This window comes from Melozone crissalis, unplaced genomic scaffold, assembly GCF_028551555.1.
Source record: "Melozone crissalis strain CALT ecotype California unplaced genomic scaffold, PUWL_Pcris_2 ptg000023l_1, whole genome shotgun sequence".
In the NCBI taxonomy this organism is placed as follows: Eukaryota; Metazoa; Chordata; class Aves; order Passeriformes; family Passerellidae; genus Melozone; species Melozone crissalis.
Window position 1 is genome coordinate 7,733,567 of NW_026535801.1, and position 21,684 is coordinate 7,755,250.

At 44.2% G+C, this 21,684-nt stretch overlaps 1 protein-coding gene across 1 annotated transcript in view; it reads left to right on the plus strand.

Annotated features, from left to right (window-relative positions):
• Positions 1-18,004, plus strand: part of ERBB4 (erb-b2 receptor tyrosine kinase 4) — a 465,169-nt gene extending 447,165 nt beyond the window's left edge. The window contains exons 26-27 of the mRNA XM_054278524.1: positions 10,440-10,731; positions 13,128-18,004. Coding sequence (XP_054134499.1) covers positions 10,440-10,731; positions 13,128-13,564 — 729 coding nt within the window. The 3' untranslated portion in view covers positions 13,565-18,004. The remainder of the gene's footprint in view (positions 1-10,439; positions 10,732-13,127) is intronic.
• The last annotated feature ends 3,680 nt before the right edge of the window (positions 18,005-21,684 follow it).

Sequence of the window (21,684 nt, forward strand, 5' to 3'; positions counted from 1 at the left end):
AGATTTTAAAGGAGCAAGCAGTCAGCCATAGCTCAAAGTAGGCACAAGTTCTTTGTTACAAGACAATATAGAACTTTCTTATCTAATGAAGAGTTGCCACAAGGTGTATTTTGCTTTTCTAACCTATCACCTTTACTTATTCCTACTGTACTGTGGGTACTTTTGTCTAATAGGCTTTTGTTACACTTAAACACATATGTTTCAATTATAACTTCTAAACTCTTAGAAGTTAGAACATTCTTGTACTTACAGTACTCTCTAAGAACTATAAGTACAAGAAAATTCTAAGAGAGTTCTTAGAACTCTCTTCTACTCTGTATAATCACACCTCTACATTATAAACCCTTCACTATCTTATTAATACAGTTTCTTACTTAAGGTATATTCTTACTTACAACTATAGAAACATAAGTTTGATTTTTCTACTTAATGTCTGTGTAGCTTATTTTTACATCAATCTAAGCCCCTTCCAAGGCTGCAGATTAAACTCCTCAGTGTCTGTAGATGTTTCTGTTTTTCTGATTCCCACAAAGGAAGAACAGGAGTGTTCACTTTCTCAGGAAAGCCCTGAAGTTTCCCTATGTTGGTCTCAGGTCTAAATCCTTGCAGCTTCTTGGTGGGAGAGGCACTGCAGTGCTGCAGCCCCTGGACAGAAGACTGGAAAGAGGGAGGACTTCTGGGAAGTTGCCAGCTCCCCAGGAAGTCGCACATCCTTCCTCCTCCAGGGCTTACACAGATTTATGAAGCTGCAAGGTTCAAACACAGCTCCAGCATTTCCAACACATCCATGCTGGCTCCCTTCTGGCATGTCCTTGAGACCTACCTGTGCTGCTGGCACAGGCTCTGACCCTGGCCTCTCTTGTGAAGTCCAGCTTTTAAATAAAAATTAGCATCCTAAGCTAAATTGAATTCTTTCATTGGACCTGAAACTCTTCAGCTGCAATTTTGACTCTGGCTTTTTCCAGTTTTTATTTTCCACTGTCCAGAGATACTCCAGAAAAATAGAGTTTTAGAAGCTCAGTGCTTCTGAGAGATAAGCTGAATCCTCAGCAGTGTTTCCATGAGCACAGGACCCCAGCTAGTGCTCGAGTGTCCTGCATTCCCATCCATTAGATGATTCATTCAGGTATTTTTAACGAGTGCTGTCCTGTGTGTGCAGAGATAATGCTAATACAGCAAGCACTCTGTGTGCCCCACAATGCTTTTTGCTCTAAATCCTTGGCTAATTCCTGATGAAAACTGTCTATACTGTTTATTGATGCTGTCCCTGTAATTTTGTTCCAAGCACTGTACATCATGGAAGCACCAATTGCCAACCCTGCAATTAAATATCAAGCAATTTTTTTTTTTTTTCAGAGATGTCTAATCCATCTGTCCATGGAGATTATCCTGCTTGGCTAAAGCAGCCTGGGGGACACTGGGAGCCAGTTTTCAGCTCTCTGAGCAGGACCTGGTGTGGCCTTAGGTGTGGTAGTGCAGCATCCTTGCCCCTTGGCAAAGCCAGGAGGGAGTTGTGGCTTCACCATGGTTCCTCTTGTGTCTAGCAGCACCTGCTCCCCATTGCTTTTCCTGTAAGAGAAGGAAATTAGGTGTTCCTGCCCAAATAATTTCTCCGGGTGTGTCCTGGCCACATGGGACTGATGGCAGTAAAACTGCTTCATCTTGAAGTTAATCCAAAATGCGTGTGAAGAGACCTCCAGGCTGTGTGGGAATGTCACTGTCATATTTTCTGGAAAAATCCCTTCTCCAGGATTTCTTCTCCTGGGAAGCTGAGAAGCCTCAGAGAAAAATGGAAACAACAATTATCTGATTGCTTCTCCTGTGTTTTGCTGCTTTGGAATGTGGTTGGAGATTGTTTATCCAACATGTGAATTGTTTTTCTTTAATGACCAATCACAGCCAGCTGTGCTGGGACTCTGGAAGAGGTCACGAGTTTTTTATTAGCGTTCTTGTTAAACCTTCTGTCTGTATCCTTTCTCTATTTTTTAGTATAGTTTTAGTATAGCATTCTATAATATAAGTACATAAAATAATAAATTAGCCTTTTAAGAACATGGAATCAGATTCTCAATTCCTCCTTTGTCTTGGGCAAATACCACATGGGGCAATTAAAAGCATCGAAGGCATAGCATAGACAAGAGTCTCTTGTCTCTTAATTTCTGCATGAAGTGCAAAAATTCTATTTGAGGTGGAGTTTGTCTTTTAGAAAGGTTGTCTTGATTGTGTCAGGTAGGATGGAAAATACATCACAGCAATTAATGCTGACTCTTTAGCAGGGCTTGGATCCTGTTCCTGCCTGCCATGCACAATTTTTGGTGCTAGATCTAAGGAGCTGCCAGCTATCAGAAATCTCTAGCTCTCATGGTGTGATTCTTGGGGTTACCTGTGCAGGGCCAGGAGCTGCACTCAATGATCCTTGGAGATCCCTTCCAGTTCAGGATATTCTGAGATTCTCTGATTATTCTGCCTAAAAGGCTAAACAGGGTATTACCATTTGTATGTGTTTGCTGTTCAATGATGACAACACAGATGTCCTTCTTTTTGGCTTGTTTGTGGTGTTTGCAACCTTTCTGCTTCTGCAGAATCTTCCTGAAAAATAATATGACCAAATCTCCCCCTAAATTTGGTACCTCTTATGGCAGTCTGTCATGTTGTGGTCTTCTTTATTTATTTCTATCCCTTTTCTTTAATTGCTGCTCCTTAAAAGGTGATCAAACACTTCCTGCAAATCTTAGTAGTCATTTATTTTGCCTCTGTCACTTCCTTATGCAAGTGTGGGAATAAAATCTCCAGTGCCAGAACAGATGGTCTTGTAAATGAACTAGACATTGATTCAAAGCATTTCACAGTGTTTCAGATGATTACACTGAGTAACTCTAGATCAGCTCTCTTGCTTCTTTAGAACTGCATGATTACTTGGAGAAGTTTATATGAAGCCCTTCTGCATATCTTTTGCTATACACTCCATTTTGTGTATTTCCCTAGGAGAGTCTAAGGAATTTACTGCCTTCAGACCTTTAGGGTAATCCTGAAAGGCCACCGAGCCCCCTTTCAAGAGCTCCAATTCCCATTTTCTGCTTTCCTAAGTTTTAGTGACATTCTGTTCTGCTCTGCCTTTTGCATTAAGCACTTCTCCAGAGCTATTAGTGTTTAGCTGGTGTCTGGCACACCACCACAAGTATTTTTCCTTTTTCCTTTTTTCTTCTGGAAAATTCTTCTGTTTGTAGTCTTTGTTGAAAGTGTGGATAGCACCAGGCCAACCTTGTCTATGAAAAGCAGGAGGTGAGCCCAGACTTATTCTAATTTCATTGCTCAGGGTGAAGAGGTACTGAGAATAAGCATGCAAAAATACACTATTAAAATATATTACATGAAAAATTATTTTGGTCTTAGTATTTTACATAAAAAAGGAAAGCTTCATAAAAAATAGGTGTATCTAGAACAGGTATTTAAATACCTTTTATTTAAATATGTGCTTTTTAAAATGTGCTAGTCTTTCTAGAAGAGAAAGGCAGAAAATTCCTATGGAGGACTCAAATGGAATAGATAATTCCTGGGTCTTCAGAGAGAATTCTTTGAAAGTGCTTTATTGCAATTAGTTCCTTGCTTTGCAGCCAGGCTGGCTGAAATCAGTGAGATCTCTCAAGGAGTAAACCCTTCTCAGCCTGAGCTGATTATCAGGATCAACTGGTCAAATTAACTCATGATTTTGCAGGGAAATGCCTTAAAACAGGACTTTTTTTAATGCATTAGCTGCTTTCTGTCACAGTCAGGCTTCTGTATTCAGGCATATAGTTTTAGAGTCAGAGAAGAGGATAAAGAGTTAAAAAGCATAAAGAGTTAGAGACTTTGCTAAAGAACTGGATGGTATTTTGGCTTCTACAAATTGTAAGATGGATTAAAAACAAAACCACCACTCACAGGACCTTCTGCAGGCCCAGTGGAACTGGTGGGTGAGGCTGGAGCTGTAAATTCTTCCATCTTTGATGTGTGACATGTAAATTAATTGAGCTTTAATATGAACTGGTTTAAAATCAGGCAGCATCTGCTTAATCCATGAATAGCTGCTGGCTGTGTTAACAGTAAAGAGAGCTCACAGCTGATCCATTTTCTTTTCTATCCTGAAAAGAAAAAGTCAATAGATACAAAAAGAGTAAGTAATAAATATTTTTACACTGCACTGATGAGGCATTCTTAGAAAACAGCAAGCTAAACAACTCTACATAATTCAGTAGATGGAAAAGTGGACTGAGAGTCAGGAAATAATTATGAGAGCCGGGAGAAAATTTTTTCTTTTGTGACAAGATGTGAAGCAGAAATTGTTAGTGGAAAATATCCATTTGTGAGGAACACTATTTGTGGTTTTCTTAAAATAGTAAAAGCACCTGAAAAATACCAGGGGGCCTGATTTGCAAGTGCACCAAGCAGAACTGCAGGGAGTTACAGCTTAACAACTTAAACAGCAGTCTGGTCCCCAAGGTGCAGAAGGCTCAGTGTCCCAGGGCAGTGGGACTCCTGGGATAATGCTTTGGGAGGACTCCCAGGTGGCAGGAGGACTAGAGAGCATCCTGTAAAATAAATACTAAATACTGTACTCTCTAAACCTAGATGCAATGGAGCTAAATGCCAGCACAGCCTAAAAACCCCCTTTGTTAGCCAGAGTAAAGAGTCTGCCTTTCTTGTTGAATGCTGCGGGAGGGGAGGGAAAAATAATTTTCAAAGCTATAAAAAGACTCTCCAAAAGATGCAGTTGGGAGAAGTGGGAGGAGGCACAGATGAAGTGTAGATTTAGAATGTTGAAAAATGATTATTTTATCCAAATCAGCTGGATGGTTAGTTCTTTTAGACTATTATTGCCACCAGAACCTCAGCCCTGCTCTAAATCAACTCAGCATTTCATCAAGAAGCCTATTCTTTGCTTTAAGAGACCAAGAGTGCACAATTATGGGTTTCTTTTCCCCCTTGCATAATAAAATTGGGAGATTATCATCAAGTTTCTATTCAGATTTTAGGAAGGCTTTTTTATTTTATTTTTAAAACTCATCTTTGTCTGTAAAAGCTCCCTGTTCAGGCCAGCATGTGGCAATGATTACTGCTGTAAAGGCTTCGATGGAGATGTGCTCTATTTCATTCTCAATGAGGGTTGATGGCATTTTGAGAGGCTCAGAATATCCTTTGATTACTGTATAAAAAAGGCTGGGGAAGATGGCAGTGCAGCATGCACTAGGAGGGGGCTGCTGCTGCTCCCAGCATCGCTCATCAACTTTCTTTTGTGCCTTTCTCTTATTTTTTTATTTTTTTATTTTTTGTCTTCCATGTCACAATCAAAAAATCATGGGTGTGTTGTGGTTTTGGTCTTATTCTCCATCCTTTCCCTGTTTTGGGAATTGAAGCTTGAGGTTTCTATAGAATGGAAAATGCTGCTGGTCCTGTGTTTTGGACAGAGCAGGAGCAGTGCTGACCCCTCTGTCCCACAGGGAATTGTTGGAACAGGTGGGAAATGGCACCTCATCCCTCTCAAATCATGGGGAATTGGCTCAGTGCTAAAAGGTGCCATTACTGCAAAGTGTCTTGGAGAGTGTATTAAAGAAGAGAGTGACAGAAAGCTAGTCATGGGTGACAGGAAGGATGGGGGAGTCAAGGAGATTGGAAGGAAAAGAGAGGCAATGCCAGCTGTCTCTGCTCCTGCTCTGCTCTCTGTTTGACACTCAGATGCATTAACACAGAGTGAAAGGCAAAGGGAATCCTTGCATCTCCATTCCTGTGTCATGCTTAGATCAAAGTGCAGATTGTGCCAGCTGAAATCCATTTGCCAGCCCCTCTGAAGGTAGGGTGGAGGATGGATGCAGGTTTCTGAGCTCCAGAGAACAGCTAGGTTTCCAAGCCTTTGGTTCCAGCAGCAGAATGCTTTTATTTCCAGCCTGGCTATCAGGCTCAAAGAGAGGAGGCTACAGAAAAACATTTCCCCTACCTTTTCCTGTCATTGTAGTTGGATACTGAGTTTTGTGCCCAAATTGAGCATCTCTTCAAAGATTATTTTCATTAGTGGGGTTGTCATCTTTGACTTCTCTACTTGGTGAAGTGTTAGACTGAAAATATATGGAGTTATCTGGGATTTTCCAGCAACAGCACAGGAAATTTTCTGTGCTGTGTATGGGTAGGTTGTTTCCCATGTCAAGATTTGTTTGTGATGTATGCCATTTACTGTTCACAGTCCAGACTAAATTAATCCTAGAAGGCAATTTGGGTGTCCCAATCCATATGGACTGTTCTAAAAGAGTTAAGTATGAAAACAGACAGTTATGAGAGAAAATGGTGCGAGAAGGTGGTGATGAATCATCTGAAGCTAAGAAGTTGGTCAGAACTGAGCTGAACCCAGGGGTCAGTGAAACACCCAGACTGACTCTGGACAGGTTCAGGGATGTCTTAAACCCCCCATTCTGCCAGAACATGGGCTGGCATATCTCAGCCTATGGGAGCTGAGATACAGCCCAGGCTGCCTGCAAATCCTACCTGTCCTTTGGCAAGCAGCAACCAGAAAAAACCTAGATGTAGAAAAAGACTGAATCTTTGTTTCTTCTCTTTATTTTTCCCTCACTGATCTAAGCTGGCTGTTTTGTGTCTCAATGGTGGAAGCAGCTGTTGTTGGAGACTGGAGCAAACTGATGCTTCTATATTTGTGATCAACATTTAAGTTAAACATGTGACACATTCTGAGAAAAGGTACTGCTGGAAAAGGGGCTGGGATGTCATCATTTCCCATAAAGATTGCCCCATCCTCAACTTTATGGCCAGGGAATGCCACGCTTGTGTCAGGTGCTGTGAGCTGTAGGGATGGACATGCTTGAACCTTAACAGACCAGTGTCAAATCCTTTCTATTTATATTTCTATTTATATATGGCCTTTCTCTGAGCAGGGGCTGGGACCAGAAACCCCCAGAGGTCTGCAAAGCCTTCCAGCAATTACTGCACAAACAGCATTCCATTTCTATTGAACATTGCACAGTGATCTCATGGTGTGTGCTTTTCCCTTTGGTTTTCATCTCAGAAATATTTGCTGTCTAGAGCAGGGCAGAGAAATCTGAAAATTCTGTGGAAGCAGGACTGCAGCCAAGCAGAGGTGGCTGTTCTCCTGGAATGATCTTTCCTATTTGAATTTCAGTTTGGATCACTTGTAAAATACCAGGTTGCTCCCTTGGAATTTGCTTGGGGTTCTCCTGGAATGGTCTTTCCTATTTGAATTTCAGTTTGGATCACTTGTAAAATACCAAGTTGCTCCTTTGCAATTTGCTTGGGGGCTAGGGGGACACTCTGCATTGTGTGCTCTGCCTGCAGCCCCACCAGACCATCCCAAATATTATTCAGATCCACTCCCATAAATCAGAAATTGTGGTGCTTGCAGCAAGGTCTCATATCTTAGGATGCTTTGCTTTGGTGACTGGAGCCTGGATACTCCCTTGGTTTGAAAATAGGGCAGGAGTTTCTAGGGGAAGGAGGAGAGGGAGTTGTTTCTCACACAGCCCAGGACTGATGAGTGGCACAAAGTGTTGCCAGTTTTTGCTCAAAGCAGATAATTATTGAGTTGCCTGAGGCCTGGAGCACAGGATGCCCCTGAACAGCATCCCAGTGGCAAGGCTGGAGTGTTTTACTCCTGTTTGGTGCTTTTTTGTGAAGGAGAGGAGGAGGGAGCTGGGTTTATGCACTTTGAGCAGTATCAGAGTGGGCTCAAACATGTGTGTTCGTTCATGCTGGCAAAGCCTTGCCTTCAGCAGAGAGAAATCTTTCAGTCCTGTGAGTTTAGCAAGCTGCTTGAGAGCAAGGAACAGCCGTGATTGCACAACCCTGTCAACATTTCTGTGGCTGGCCAGGAAAACCAGCTTGCAGCAGCAAGGGGGCTGGACCCAACAAGGCTTTGATTTCATTGCAGTTTAAGATTCAGCCAGAAAACATTATGTCCCTGCTATAAAGGAGGAGATATTCACCTTCAGGAGATTTTAGAAGCAAGGAATTGGAAAATGAAATTAATGAATAGAAAGCAATAACACAAGCCAATATTCACAGAAATGTTATTTACCACTCTTGGATTAGAGCTCATTTTACACAAATATTGGCTGTTAGAACAGCTGATGTGTCATTGGTATTTTGTACCAGAGGGCCTTGGAAAAAGGCTTTAGGAGACATTTTCTGGGATTTTATTCATTCTCTGTGTGGTCATGTTTCTGCCTAAAATTCAATCATGTGGTGTACAGAATGAAATCCTGGGCATGTCTGGGGAGGGCTGCTCATGGGCAGCTAAAGAAGTGAGGCTCCTTCTGGAGTGTGATGAGTTCCCCTGTCAAGGATGTACAACTCACATTACAGCATCAAAAGGGAGCTGGGATTGATTTTTTTTTTTAGTATACAAGCTGAGACTTCTTAAGTAGGCTTATGTAGTGAGGTCCTCGAGCAACCAGCCACTAATGTCTATCTCATAAAGGCAGAGATGATAATTCCAGTGAGGCTTTTAGAATCAGAAATCCAAAATTCTAGAGCTTTTCAGTAAAGCAACACCTGCTTTTTTCAAGATAGTATTTAAAATGCAAAAACAGCTCCAGCAAATCCCTCCACCTCAGCAAAAATCAACAAAGTAAATTGCATTTCACATACATAACAAAATGTTTTACCTGGTAAAATCCAAACATATTTTCTTCTCACAGTGTGATTCATGTCCTGACCAATAAGAGTTGTCTGAGGGTAATCTTGGAAGGCTGCAAAATTATGACCTCACACTGCAATTACCAGTCAATTTAGGCACACTTAAACATTTATATTAAAATTTTACGTTAATTTTGTTATATTAAATTTTCAAGCCAACTCAATGGCACCACAATTGTTTTCTTTGCCTCCTGTTCTAATGCAGCAGTGGCCACAGGGAAAATGGGGAAAAACAGTAAAGAAGTAAAAAAAAGTGCAGACAGCAGTGGTGGAGAGCCATGTGTAAGGTTCTATGGTAAGGGGTGTTGCAAGACAGATATGTTTAGTACAGCACTAAAGGGGAGGCATGAAAAAACACAATTATAGTGATCTTAGTTGGCAGGCCACTGACTGGAAAGGCTCTTGTCAGCAAAAATAGCAATAAACACATTAATGGCAGTCCATTGTCTGCTGCCATCTTGGGACAGGGCTGTGCTCAGAGGGCCTGTTACTGTGGTTGCAGAGGATGTATTTAAATATTAGAGTCACAGCCAAGAAGAGATGAAGATAGGAAAATGGGTTTAGTCTATTGTGCTGAGGGTGGAGCAGAGCCCACAGACACACAATGCCATCCTGGAACAGAATTTGTTTAAGCTGCTAATTTTCTAAACTTTTACTGGCAGAGGGGAAGAGCCCTGTGTGCAGAAGTCAAGCCTATTGGCAAAAGACTTGCTTTTCTAAGATACACAGCTTGTTGTTGGGGGTGAGGCATTTGCCCTGACTGAATTTGAATTTTGGGTCCAGTTAGGAAGCCTGACTGATGTGCATGTTTCTCCCAATTAGCTCATACAGTTCATGTGACTTGTTTCATTCATATGGCCTCTTGTTATGTATCCATCATCCATTTTTCTTTCCTATTAGAGTGAAATTGGACACAGCCCTCCTCCTGCCTACACCCCTATGTCAGGAGTAAGTATTTCACATTCAGCCTTCATCCTTCAGGCTTTCCTTCTTTCTTCACTGTTTTTTTTTCTTTTTCAAACCCCTTTTTCCTGCATAAATGACTCAAAATCAGGTAATGAAGTGTTTATAGAAGGAATCAAATAGTTAAGATCTGTGGATTCATGTGCAAACTCTAGGGAGCCACATCCAAAACTCTGACAACTTTTATGAAAAAGCATTTAGGTTTTTCATAAAGGCTTGGATGGATCTGTACATCTTTTCTTCCTGTCTGTAGGTCATGATGTTGAAAGTTCCTTGCAAGTCTGTGCTGACAAGCAAAATGATAGGTTGAGTTAAACCATTGAGTTGAGGTGCCAATACAAACACAGTTCACCAGCCTGAAATGCACTTCCTGGTGGAATTACACATGGTGTGGGTGACCCCATGATTCCCACCACAGGACACACTCAAAATATCACCCCAGGATAAACAGAGAGGATAGTGGTTTCCTCCAAGTCAGGAGGAGATTTCCCAAACATGAGGTTTAAAGGGCTTTGATCAGAAGTCAGGGGTGGTTGCCAGAGTAATAGAAGAGGAAACACCACCTTCACCTGCTGCAGCTGTGTGTGTGCAGCCTCCATGTGCCAAGTAAGAGACAAGTTTTCCTGCCCCATTTCTATCCCCTGAGCACTGCTGGGCAGATGGATGCTTTGTGGAAGCCTGGAAGCTCAGGATGGGCAGGGCAGGCACAGAAGGCTCAGCCATGACTTGCTGTTGAAGCTTCTCCCCTCAGGATCCTCTTTTCCCATGCTTTGTTCCGACAGAACCAGTTTGTGTACCGGGATGGCGGCTACACTGCCGACGTGCCAATGCCGTACAGGGCTCCGGGCTGCATCATTCCAGAAGCCCCAGCTGCTCAAGGAGCCACAGCAGAGATCTTTGAAGACTCTTGCTGCAATGGCACGATGCAGAAGCAGGTGGCAACCCTGGCAAAGGAGGACAGCAGCACCCAGAGGTACAGCGCTGACCCCACTGTCTTCATTCCCGAGCGCGTCGTGCGGGGAGAGCTGGATGAGGACGGGTACATGACACCGATGAGAGACAAACCTAAAACAGGTAAAGTGTTGCCTTTCCAGAGAGCCTCCTGGTCTAGCCTGGCTCAGTTTCTTCTCTTTGTACATCAGCAGCTTTTCATCAAAAATGGCTTTATTTAGTTACCTATCATGTTGAAGCGTTCTGACTAGGATAATATTCCTTTACACGGGGATTTGGTTTTCTCTCCTTAATTTTCTACTTCGAAATGCTCAAATGTGCCAGTATGTCAAAGCTGGTAAGTCCCCCTTTTACTTTTTTTTAAGGAAATAACAAGAGGAATGAAAAAAAGCCAAGCCCCCTTCTTAGCCAAACACAAATCTTCAGTTATTTCCAAGGAAAGGATCTATCTTCAGCCAGCCATAGTCCCAACTTTGCTTTGTTTATTGATCTTCTTATTCTTGGCATTGTGCTTGGTAAATGTCATGTTGAACCTATCACAGAACTCATACACACAGCTGGCATTTTATACCCAAGAGAAGTCTAGGATTGAAAGAACAAGATGTGCTTTAAAGAGAGCATCACTGCAAGGGGAAGATTGCCTAAATCTGTGCCTGCTCAGTGTGCTGCACTTCCCAGTTTGCCCTCATTCATTTCTTCCTCTCTAAATAATGATAGCAGTCATTTAGATGTAAGGGGGTGTGTCATTATTAATGTGCTTCCAAAGCTTTGCATTAGCTTTAAAGAAATTAATAAATGCAAATGTAAATGACAAGTCACTAGTGTGTTGGCTAAGAATTTGGAAGCCATTTGTCCTTTGTGTTCCATGAGGCAGGAATGGAGGAACCCTGGGGCTTGACCCATGGCAGTTGTGGGAGTCTCCCTTGCAGTGATTTACTCTCAGTGTGAGCCCACATTTGTGTACCCATACAGGTGCACCCTGGGGATCCTCAGAGTTCTGCAGGAGCCACCTGAGCCCTCAGGGATGTGGCAGTAGCAGCTCCTTCCTGACCCCCTGGGCACAGACACAGGGTGGTCATGGTGTGGCCACACACTGTGTGTTCCATGCCAGCTGCAGGGTTCAAACCAAAGCCCTGCTTGGCTGTCATCACTAAAAAACAAATGTTCCCACTATTCAGCTCATATTCAGTGACAGTTATGGGTTGAGAGGTGCTCACTGGGTCTTGAACTTTTGCCTTTAATAGTTTTGGCCCCATTCTGGATGAAGCCAGCTGACCCCTTGCACCAGGACACTCTATGGAGGCATGTGCAGAGCCCTTGAGCAACCATGCTGCTGGAATTGGGGTGTTAATACACAGCAAGTGATTTGAAGAAACTGCAGCCTGCTCCAAGTCCCATTTTGCAGCTGATCTAAGGCTCTCTTGTTCCCTTTCCAGGGCTCATTTGTACAACCTTTTTTTCATAATGCTTCAAGGCCCTTTGTCCTTCAGGGATGGAAGGTTTTTAATCAGGCAAATTGTTCTGTTAGAAATGAAGCTGTCTTAAAAGTTAGCCCTTGGGGATAGGCTTTGTGCAGAGAGCCTAACTAAGATTCCTGTAGAGTTTTCTGGATGGAAGGACTGCAGAGCAGAGGGTTTGCTAATAGGTCCAAGGTTGCAGAGGCAGATGTTGTTCAGGTCTTTAGATCATACACTGAGAGGAAGTCCAGGGGAGCACACGGGCTGTGGCTCAGCAAGAGCTGTAACTTAGCTGGCCAGGGTGTTTGATAAAAATATTGAAATATTGAAATATTTCTAAGTGAAAGGATGTCTTGGAGTTGGTTGCAGATTGGGTTGAGAGGAAGGGAAGGGAAAGGGAAAGAGAAAGGGAAAGGTGTACAACCTGGCCTTTCCCACTTTTTGCAGACATGGGGGTTGGATGCCCAGAGAAGCCAGGTGGTACCAGCAAAGGCCAGTGGCAGTTCTGCTGTCAGTCTTCCAAGGTGTCTGTTTTAACCCACATTGTGTGGAAAACTTCATTTTTCACAAGTGTGTGTTCAGTGTAGCTGGCTCCTGATCCCATCTGGAGTTCTGGGAATGGCTGAGGTAGAGGAGGGTGCTTTAGTCCAAGTGCTGCTACACGGTTGGATTACTGTTGGAATGTTGGGGGACACAAGACAGATGATGGACTTTGGACCTGGTTAACATAAGAGATTTGATAACAGGATGCCTTGGCAAAAGCAAACAGAACTTTGAAAATCAGACCTAGATTGCAAGAAGATTAAATCAAACAGGTTTACCGGAAAAAGAAAATCCCATTAAACTCTGCTAGCAAGAGATATTGTTATATGCATAAGTTTGTGTGTGTGAATTTTAACCTAATCATTGTAGTACACATTCCTAGTCTCTCTAAAATAGTATATAAGTGCTTGTATCCCACAATAAAATGGGATTCTGATCACCGAGTCAGTCTCCCCTTCTCTCTGCAACGCCAACAGATTACTACCACTCTAGGCTGACTTATTTTTAATATTTCCTCAGATTACCTGAACCCAGTGGAAGAGAACCCATTTGTTTCCCGCCGGAAGAACGGAGATCTCCAAGCTGTGGACAACCCAGAGTACCACAGTGCTCCCAACGGGCAGCCCAAAGCAGAGGACGAGTACGTGAACGAGCCCTTGTACCTCAACACCTTCGCCAACACCTTGGAAAACGCCGAGTACCTGAAGAACAATTTGCCAGAGAAAGCCAAGAAGGCCTTTGACAACCCAGACTACTGGAACCACAGCCTGCCCCCACGGAGCACCCTCCAGCACCCGGACTACCTGCAAGAGTACAGCACAAAATACTTTTACAAACAGAACGGACGGATCCGGCCCATAGTGGCAGAGAATCCCGAATACCTCTCTGAGTTCTCCCTGAAGCCTGGCACTGTGCTGCCCCCGCCGCCCTACAGACACCGGAACACCGTGGTGTAGTGGCTGTGCTCTCACTCAAGTGGAAAGGCAACCCCTTCTAGCTGCCTCACTCTCGCTCCCCCTTTCTCCCTGCCCTTGCCCCTCCTTCCTCCCTCCCTCCCTCTCTTTCTCCCATGAGCTTCCTCTTCTTGCCAGTTCACTCATTTTTGATATTTCTAAGTGAAAGGATGTCTTGGAGTTGGTTGCAGATTGGGTTGGGAGCCTGGAAGGAAGGAAGGAAAGAGACTGAAAGAAGGAGTGTACAACCTGGCCTTTCCCACTGTCGGCGGACGCGGGGGTTGGATGCCCAGAGAAGCCAGGTGGTACCAGCAAAGGCCAGTGGCAGTGCTGCTGTCGAGCTTGTTCTCAGTGACTCAACTGTAGGGAAAGCCACAGAAAGGCTGATTCTTCCAGCAGGAACTGATGAGAGTCTGTACAGCGTTCCTGGAAATCTCCATGCAATTTCCATCAGGGTGAAAAATGGACAATTTTTATATCCTGTGTGATAGCGTAGTAATTGAGATTGAGAATCCAATTTCTTTCTCTAACACTTTCTATCCCAGCAACTGAAAATGGCTAACATAGCTTTTCAAAAACATTCAGATCTTCATTGTGGCTTTCCAAGAAATGATGATGTGACTCCCACAAACAGCTAAGCCCCTCTTCTGAGCCACACCGTGATTTTGTGCCAATTCCCAGCCACAGAGACTCCTGCTCAGAACTGCTACCTGCCATGACCATTTTTGTATGTGTGCCAACACAACAATCACTCTAAACACAAAATACCTTTCAGAAGAGAGTAACAAAACCACACCTCCAATATGTTCATTTGAAGCTAAAAACCAGGCCAAGAAATGAAGATTTGTATGCCAAAAGCTTTGCTTTCCTGTTTTATACCTGCTGACTGTAAACACTTCAAAAGATTGTCACTAATTCTTCCCTCTTTTTCTTCATGGTCATGAAGGGAGCTGGGGATGCTGTCAGGCAACACTGAGGACAACACAGAGAACTGAAAAGTTTGATTTTCTGTGGGGTGGGGTGGGAAGGGTCCTTTAAACTGGAAGACAGACACTGGACTGGAGAAAACGCACATAGCGGTTCACTGGAAAGTTAGTTTGCACTTAACCTCTGATTTTATTTGAACTGTTTTCTGGATTTTGAATGAAGCAATATGGAAGTGACCAGCAAAATACAAAATAATAATTTTAAATTAAAAAAGAAATATAAATTATTTGTAAAGGATGACTGTGGAAATGCCAAAATGAAGCAAATCAAGTCTTTGGAACAATGTCTGCCACTCCTGAGAGGCCGATGCAGTGACTGCTTCAGAGAATTCAGTGAGAGAACAGCCAGCTCTTCCTGCTGCTCTATGAAGGACAGCAGAGCAAGCCCTGGAAAGGATCAGGGGAGGCAAATGTCCTGCTCTGGCTTGCAGCACAGTACAGAATACCATTTTTCTAAACGGAAGATTACTCTGGCACAGAAGACAGTGCATATGAGGTTTGAGAAGTCAAAATGTGCATGATTTGCAGAGCTTTCTGTCAAAAATGTAAATAAGTATGAGTCAGTCTCCTTGCACTTAGTTCTGCTTTTATCAACCTCAGTTTTTAGGTAGACACCCCCTGACCTGCTCCTCTTTGGAAATGTCTTTCAAACCAGAGTTGTGGACGTTTTTAGTGATCTGGGGCAGATGGAGCTGGGAAAGGAGGCACCAAGGCTTGGTCCTGACACACCAACACTGTGTGTGTAAGAGCATTTGTGAGCCTACTTCCCACCAAACATCTTAAGGAAGCTTTGGAGATCTGCCTGTCTCTATCCATCAAGGCTTTTAAAGGGAAGAAACAATACCTGGTGGCTGGCAACCGTGGGTGATGCAACAGTATTTCAGTTCATGTGCTTCAGCTCTGTTAGGGCCGAGATCTTTGGGGTGACCTGACCTGGCAACAAAACCAGCAACAACCAGAGGTCTGGAAATGGCATCACCCTCCTCTAAAGTCCTGCCATTCCAACATCTTGCCACCTTTAATCTTAGGGAAGCAGAGGAAGGGAGTAAGAAACAAGCAATGGTTACCTGAAGCTTAGTAGGTCAGCTTGACAAAGGTGTGAAGAGGTGTTCAACCTGGCTTGGTTGTTCCCCTTGTAGATGGAAAACAAACTGTGATCACAAGGCTGGTTCAGCTGTTGGTGCACCAGGTGTGTCCAGGTGTGCATCAAGTACAAAGCTGAAGGTTCTGAAAGCAGCAACAACAGGTACAGATCTTTGAGCTGGTAAAGGAGATCTTGGGTCAAGTGGTACCAAGGTGATTTGTGGTGATATGACCACTGTCATGGATAGAGGGATACAATCTGCACTGAGGGACCTCTTCTGGTGCCTCTGGTAGCTCCTCAGGGGACAGGGGCACACACTGGGCAGGGGCTGGGGCACAGGGGGTGGCACGAGGTGCTGGGGGGCTGCTCCAGGCAAGGTTTGCCCACAGCAGTGCCCACAGGGTGTCTCTGCCAGGCTGGGACAGAGAGAGGCACAGGAATGTGGGTGTCCCGTTTCAGCAGGACCATAGGTAGGTGGAGAAAAGTTGATTTTTCCCCGAACAGGTCTTGTAACAGAGTAAGTCCTGATGGAGAAAAACGATAAAATAAAAAGCTGGCTCAGCTCACATGTTTGAATTGAGAGCTGAACTCAGAGGCTGCTGGGACAGAGGCAGGCACACCTCCAGAGCCAGGCACTGGGATGGAGCTGCTCACACAAGGTGAGGCCTGTTTGTTCCTCTGGTAATGAAGTAGTGCTCGTGTTAGAAACAAGCCCATGGAGTAATCCAAGTGTAAATACTGGTGGGGTTTAACAATTTAACGTTTTATTTCTTACAAGGCTTGAATTATTTATTAATTTTATTTGTTGACTGTGGGTGTGCTATAATATATTAAGTAGCATGGAAATGCAGAGGTTCCTGCAGGTGGGGCAGCAGGAAAGCTGGAAGAGGAACTTGGGCTCTGCCTGGCAGCCCGGATGAGCCATGCAGAGCCATGCTAGTGGGGTCTGGGATAGCAGAGGACAGGCAGAGGCTTAATGAACTCAGTGATTCGGGAGGAGGGAGAGCTCCACACACTGCAGCTTCTCAATTTTTATTTTTTTATTATTTTCTGAGCTTCTGGTTTGAGTTGCAGTTGCCAAAACTGGCCCTTGAGTTCCATGCTGTGCCAGTCACCACTTGCCCAACAGATGGGCCTGTGTGGTGCTGAGGCTGCTGGTGAACCAACCCAGAGAGCAGCAAATATCTGACCCCTGCCCCTTTCCTCTTCTAGAGAAGTTCTGAGCTTGGCTGGCAGGTTTTGCCTCTTTGCAACAGATGGTTTAATCATGGCTAAAGAAAAAAGAAAGGGAAACTGAGAGCAGAACTGTTTGGCTGCTTTAATTCCAGCAGAAACTCCTGGCTGTCCCTAACTCACATCTTTGCCTTACTGGGTATTGCTGCTGGCTTGGGGAGAGAACTCAGGCAAGTGCATATGGCAAAATCATGGCAAGCATTCAGCTGGGATTCATATGGGATTAAAGATGAGGGCCAAGGTCTTTAATGCATAATGACAGGTTTGGGAGAAAAGCACATAAATCCACACACAAACTGCATTTTGTCAGCACAAAGCAGCAGGTGAGCATATCAAAAGAAGTACTTGGGGTGTGATTCACTCTCTAGTGCTACAGAAGTACCTGGTTATGTTTTGTGGGTTTTAGAATGCAGCCTCCTGTTTATAAATGTTCTGGTTCCTCCTGCCATGGCCGGTGTCATAGGAGAGCAGTGACCAACTTTTCAAGAGCACCTTTTTACCTGAGTGTGGATCAGCCATTATCCAAGGCACAAAGCAACCTGCTAAAGGAAAGAGATCAACATTTATTATTTTCTCCTGATCTCTTTCAGTGTAACTTGTCCTAGCTGTTATTACCTACCTGAGGGTTATTGCAAGCAGATGCTGGGGTCAATTGACTCACTGTAACATAATTGGCTGAAACCAACTCCTTTTACATTTACTTCTTCAGATCTTTTCAGATTTTTCTTTTTCTGCAAAACAGCCAGGAGGGATTTTTTTACATGGCCATTGGCTCACATGTAGCAGAGTATTTACAACTATATTTCAAACAGGTTGTCTCTCTCAGGTAGCAAGAGATGGAAATAAATCTGCAATAGGAGCCATCATGCAGGTCTGTTTGAGGTAGCCTGAAATCCTTTTCTGTGTACAAAGAAATGCTGTATTACCCCTGGATGTACCACATACTTGGTAGGAAATGTGCTTCTTGACTGCAAGGCTCTTCTGCAATGATCTGACACCTGTTCCCACTAAAGATCTCACCCTCAGCCAGCACCAATCCCAGCCCAGAAGGAAGGGAAGTGGCAGCTCTGAAAGAGCAGCTCAGCCCCGCCTCTGTGGGTCCACTCTTCCCATAGCTTTAGGTAGAGCTGGGCAGCACAGGGGAGAACTATGAGTTGTGAGGTGAACTATGAGTTGTGAGGTGAGTCAGCCTAGAAATGGTTTCTTGGTTTTGGGGATGGAAAATCAAATAGTAGAGGAAAAATCCCTATTTTTGTCTAATGGTGTGCCTGTGTAGGTGTTGCACATCATGGTGGCAGCTAACAGAATGGTGGGATTGTGAGAGCTCCTTTATTCCACCTGGGAGATGAAGAGACAAGGCAGAATGAGGCTGTTGGTCATGTAATTCCCCAGGATAACTGGAGGCATCCCCATGAGCTATGCTTCCCTGGCAGCCCAGGAACCCTGGGCAGGCAGGTCCTTACAGAAAGGACAGCGCCCACAGGGACACACAGGGACGCTCCCACTGCAGCCTGCCAGCCTGTGGGGAGGAAGGAATGGAGCCCCAGAGGTGCCCTAGGTAGTGCCCATGGGTCTAGTTGGCTGCTCCCACCCTGGCTTCCCAAGTGCATTTCAGAACTATGGAGCTCAGATAGGTATTTACATGCTTGGAAGGATGCTTGGCTTGAGGGTCACTGGTGAAAAAGGAGCTTTAGAATAATGGGAACCAGGCCTGCAGTTTTCAGTCGCCTCTTTGGCTCTTAGAGGACATCTCAGAGGAGATGATGGCACCTCAATGTCCCTTTGGCAAGGCTTTTTCAAAAGGTGGTGGCACATGAAGTCTCTGCACCTGCTAATTTCCAGCTGTCACTTGCTGTAGTCTCACTCCTGTGGATCTTGGACCCCTGCTGCTGATAAAACAGCTCATCTGTGGTTATGTAAAAATCTTGGATTTGGATCAGGTTGTTTTTCTAGGTAGGGTGGCTGGCTCTAGTGCTTGTGCTCCATCAAGCAGGGAGCTGCAGTTGTCCCACAGAGTAGCCTCAGTGAAGCACCACTTTGTGTGCATGATTCCCTCTTTTTTATTTTCTGCCTGTTGCTAACCATTAGTTATAAAGGTAGAAAAGGTCACTGTTATAAATGGGCCTTTCAGACTGGGAACAAATAGAGAAATAAAGCTATGTGGTTAGAAGCACCACTCTAAAATGTCCAAAAATCATGTCTCCATGTTAGTTCAATATTATTGTAGCACAATTTTGGGTGGAATCGTGGTTTGTTCCAATGGTAGGCTCCTTGCTCTTGAGGAGATAACAGGCAGGTGAGGCTGAGGTTGGTGGTGCTGCAGTGATGGCTGGGATCTGCCTGTAGTTTTGGACAATGTAGGGCACTTTTTAGGGAGCTTTGTGGTTGTTCAGGTCTGAGTGACGGTGGTGGGACTCAGTGGGGCTTGAACTGTAGCCAGTGTCATCTAACTAGAGCCAGAGGGACACCTTCTGCCCAGGGTGTCCTCCAGCTGGGGTCTGTGGCAGCAATACAGAAAAAGGTGTGAGGGGGAACATCCCAATAGGAAACTAGAGGAGTCAAAGCTGGGTAATTTTTTCCCCTTTTTTTAAATTTAATTTTAGAAGTGAGCTTTGTGTACCTTGGCAGAGAGAGGTTTCAAGGGGAGTTTTGTAGGCATTAGGCAGAGCGAGTAGTTCTATCCCAGTTCTTCTCCCCTCACCAACAAAAAAGCCATGAAATCCCCTCCAGCAGTGTTGTGGATGAGCCCTTCACCTGCTGTGGAGGTGCATCCTGGCCAGCACCTCAGGCTGCTGGCTCAGGTATGACCAGGGCCACAGGTACAGCACCATTTGCCAGCAGTTTGGTCCCCAGCCCAACCTTTGAGCTCTCCTAGGGGGAAACACTGCATTGTCCATAGCACTCTGAAGACTAAACCCTTTTGGGATAACCACAGTAGGGAACTGTGACTGGTATTTTCTAAGTGTAGATATGTATGCTGTTCTTTCGAGGTAAGGTACTCTGACATATGTAGCATAAACTGGTCCTGCTGTTAAATGGGTCGATTATTAACTGAGCAGCTGTGTAGGGGGTAGCTAACTTTGAATGCATGAAATCACTGGGTTTGGGATGGGAGGTAGGTACTGGCTGCTTGTGGGGGTACTTATGGTGGGGTAATGCAAGAGGGAAATGCAGGTGAAAGAGAAAACTGGGAATTTTTTATAGCATTTTAAAGATGGACATCGGTACCCATTCGATACATTATTCACAATGGTTTTAATCCCTTCTTTTGCTCAGTTTTTGCTGCTTCCCCAATATTGTAAGCTGGAATTGCTAAATAGGTATCAGGGAAGGGAAACTGAGGGGAAAAGAAGTCTCTTTCTAAGAACAGAGATAGCCAAATTTCATTTCCTGACCTGGTGGTCTTGAACCATGACTTTTCAGATGAGGCTCCAATTCAGGCCCGGGGTATGACATTGGTGTCCCCTTGGAATCAAAGGCTCCCACCTGGCAGGGGACACTGGGGTAGCGCTGGGCTCCTGGTGCCAGCATGGCCCAGCCCAGAGGAACCAGCAGCACACACAGGTGGGGTGGTCTGGGTTCCTGTCAATCCTCCACGTTCTGAAAGAGCCACAACATCAAACAACAATACTTCTGCCTTATGAAGTACCTTCAGAAGAAGAGAAGTGTCAGCAAGTTGGGGAAGACACTCATTTCTTGCAAAGTGATGCATTCAGAGTTAGCTGCCTTTCTGAAACAAAAATAAAAAGAAATTCAATACCTACTGTATGTTACTTTGAAAATGTGAATAGTATTTTTATAGCTTGTTAAAGACACAGCTAGTTGCATTTGTAAATAAGGATAATGTTGCTTTTATTTTCCTTGTGGACTCCATTGTTTGGAACATAATTGTCCTTAGGGTTGATTTGTATATAGGTAATTTGCTTGTGATTTAAGCCGCTCCTCCCCTTTCCTTTCTCTCCCTCCTTCCCCACCCTCTGGTTTTGGTTAGAGGTACCATTTTCAGCATTCTGTGTGATTCTGTGTTTTAGCACTGTTGTGGTGTGTTCAGACTTTCTGCACTTGCTTACACAGTAGGGTATGCCAATCGTGTGTGGCGTAATGTTCCTTTAACCTTTCCTTTCTCATATTTTAGCTGTTGGGAATTATACACTGTTAAAATACTTACTGACCTGGGTTAATATTAGGTACATATTTTAGCATAATTTCCCTTCTTTTCATGGTTTCTCGGGTTTTTTCTTTTTGTTTATTTTTCCTTTCCCTTCCCTTTTGTCTTGTTTGGAAGCTGGGAAGAAACCTGTGGATCTTCTCTTTGTGTGGTTCTATTCCCCACTCCCGTGTGCAGCCCAGAGTTTCTCCTCATGGTCCTTGGGGTAGAGCTTTATCTGTTTGTTAAGGCAAATGTAGACTGCGACCCACCTTGCATCAACCCACGCTCATCCCAGCTGAACAATTTGAAAACTGTTCTGCCTTTTTGTTACATGAATCTGTCAGAAATATATTTTTAATTTAATATAAATGAAATTCAATAAAATATGAAACAAAGTCTCTGTGCACAAGTGAAATCTCTTGGAAAGGGGCTTGTATGCTGCCAGTGCCACAGAGTCCATGGAAAACCCTGGCACGGCCCTGACCTGGACCCTACACAACCTACCCCAGAAATCCCAGGGTTGTGCAATTCTGAGCTTTTCATTGCCTTTAAAACAAACCACAGCCCATGAAGGTGTTGGTGCCTGTGCCCTGTGCCCCAACTCACCCACTGGGTGTCCAGTTACAGTTCATTCACCCACAGCTGCCCTGGCTCTGCTGGGGTGATTGCC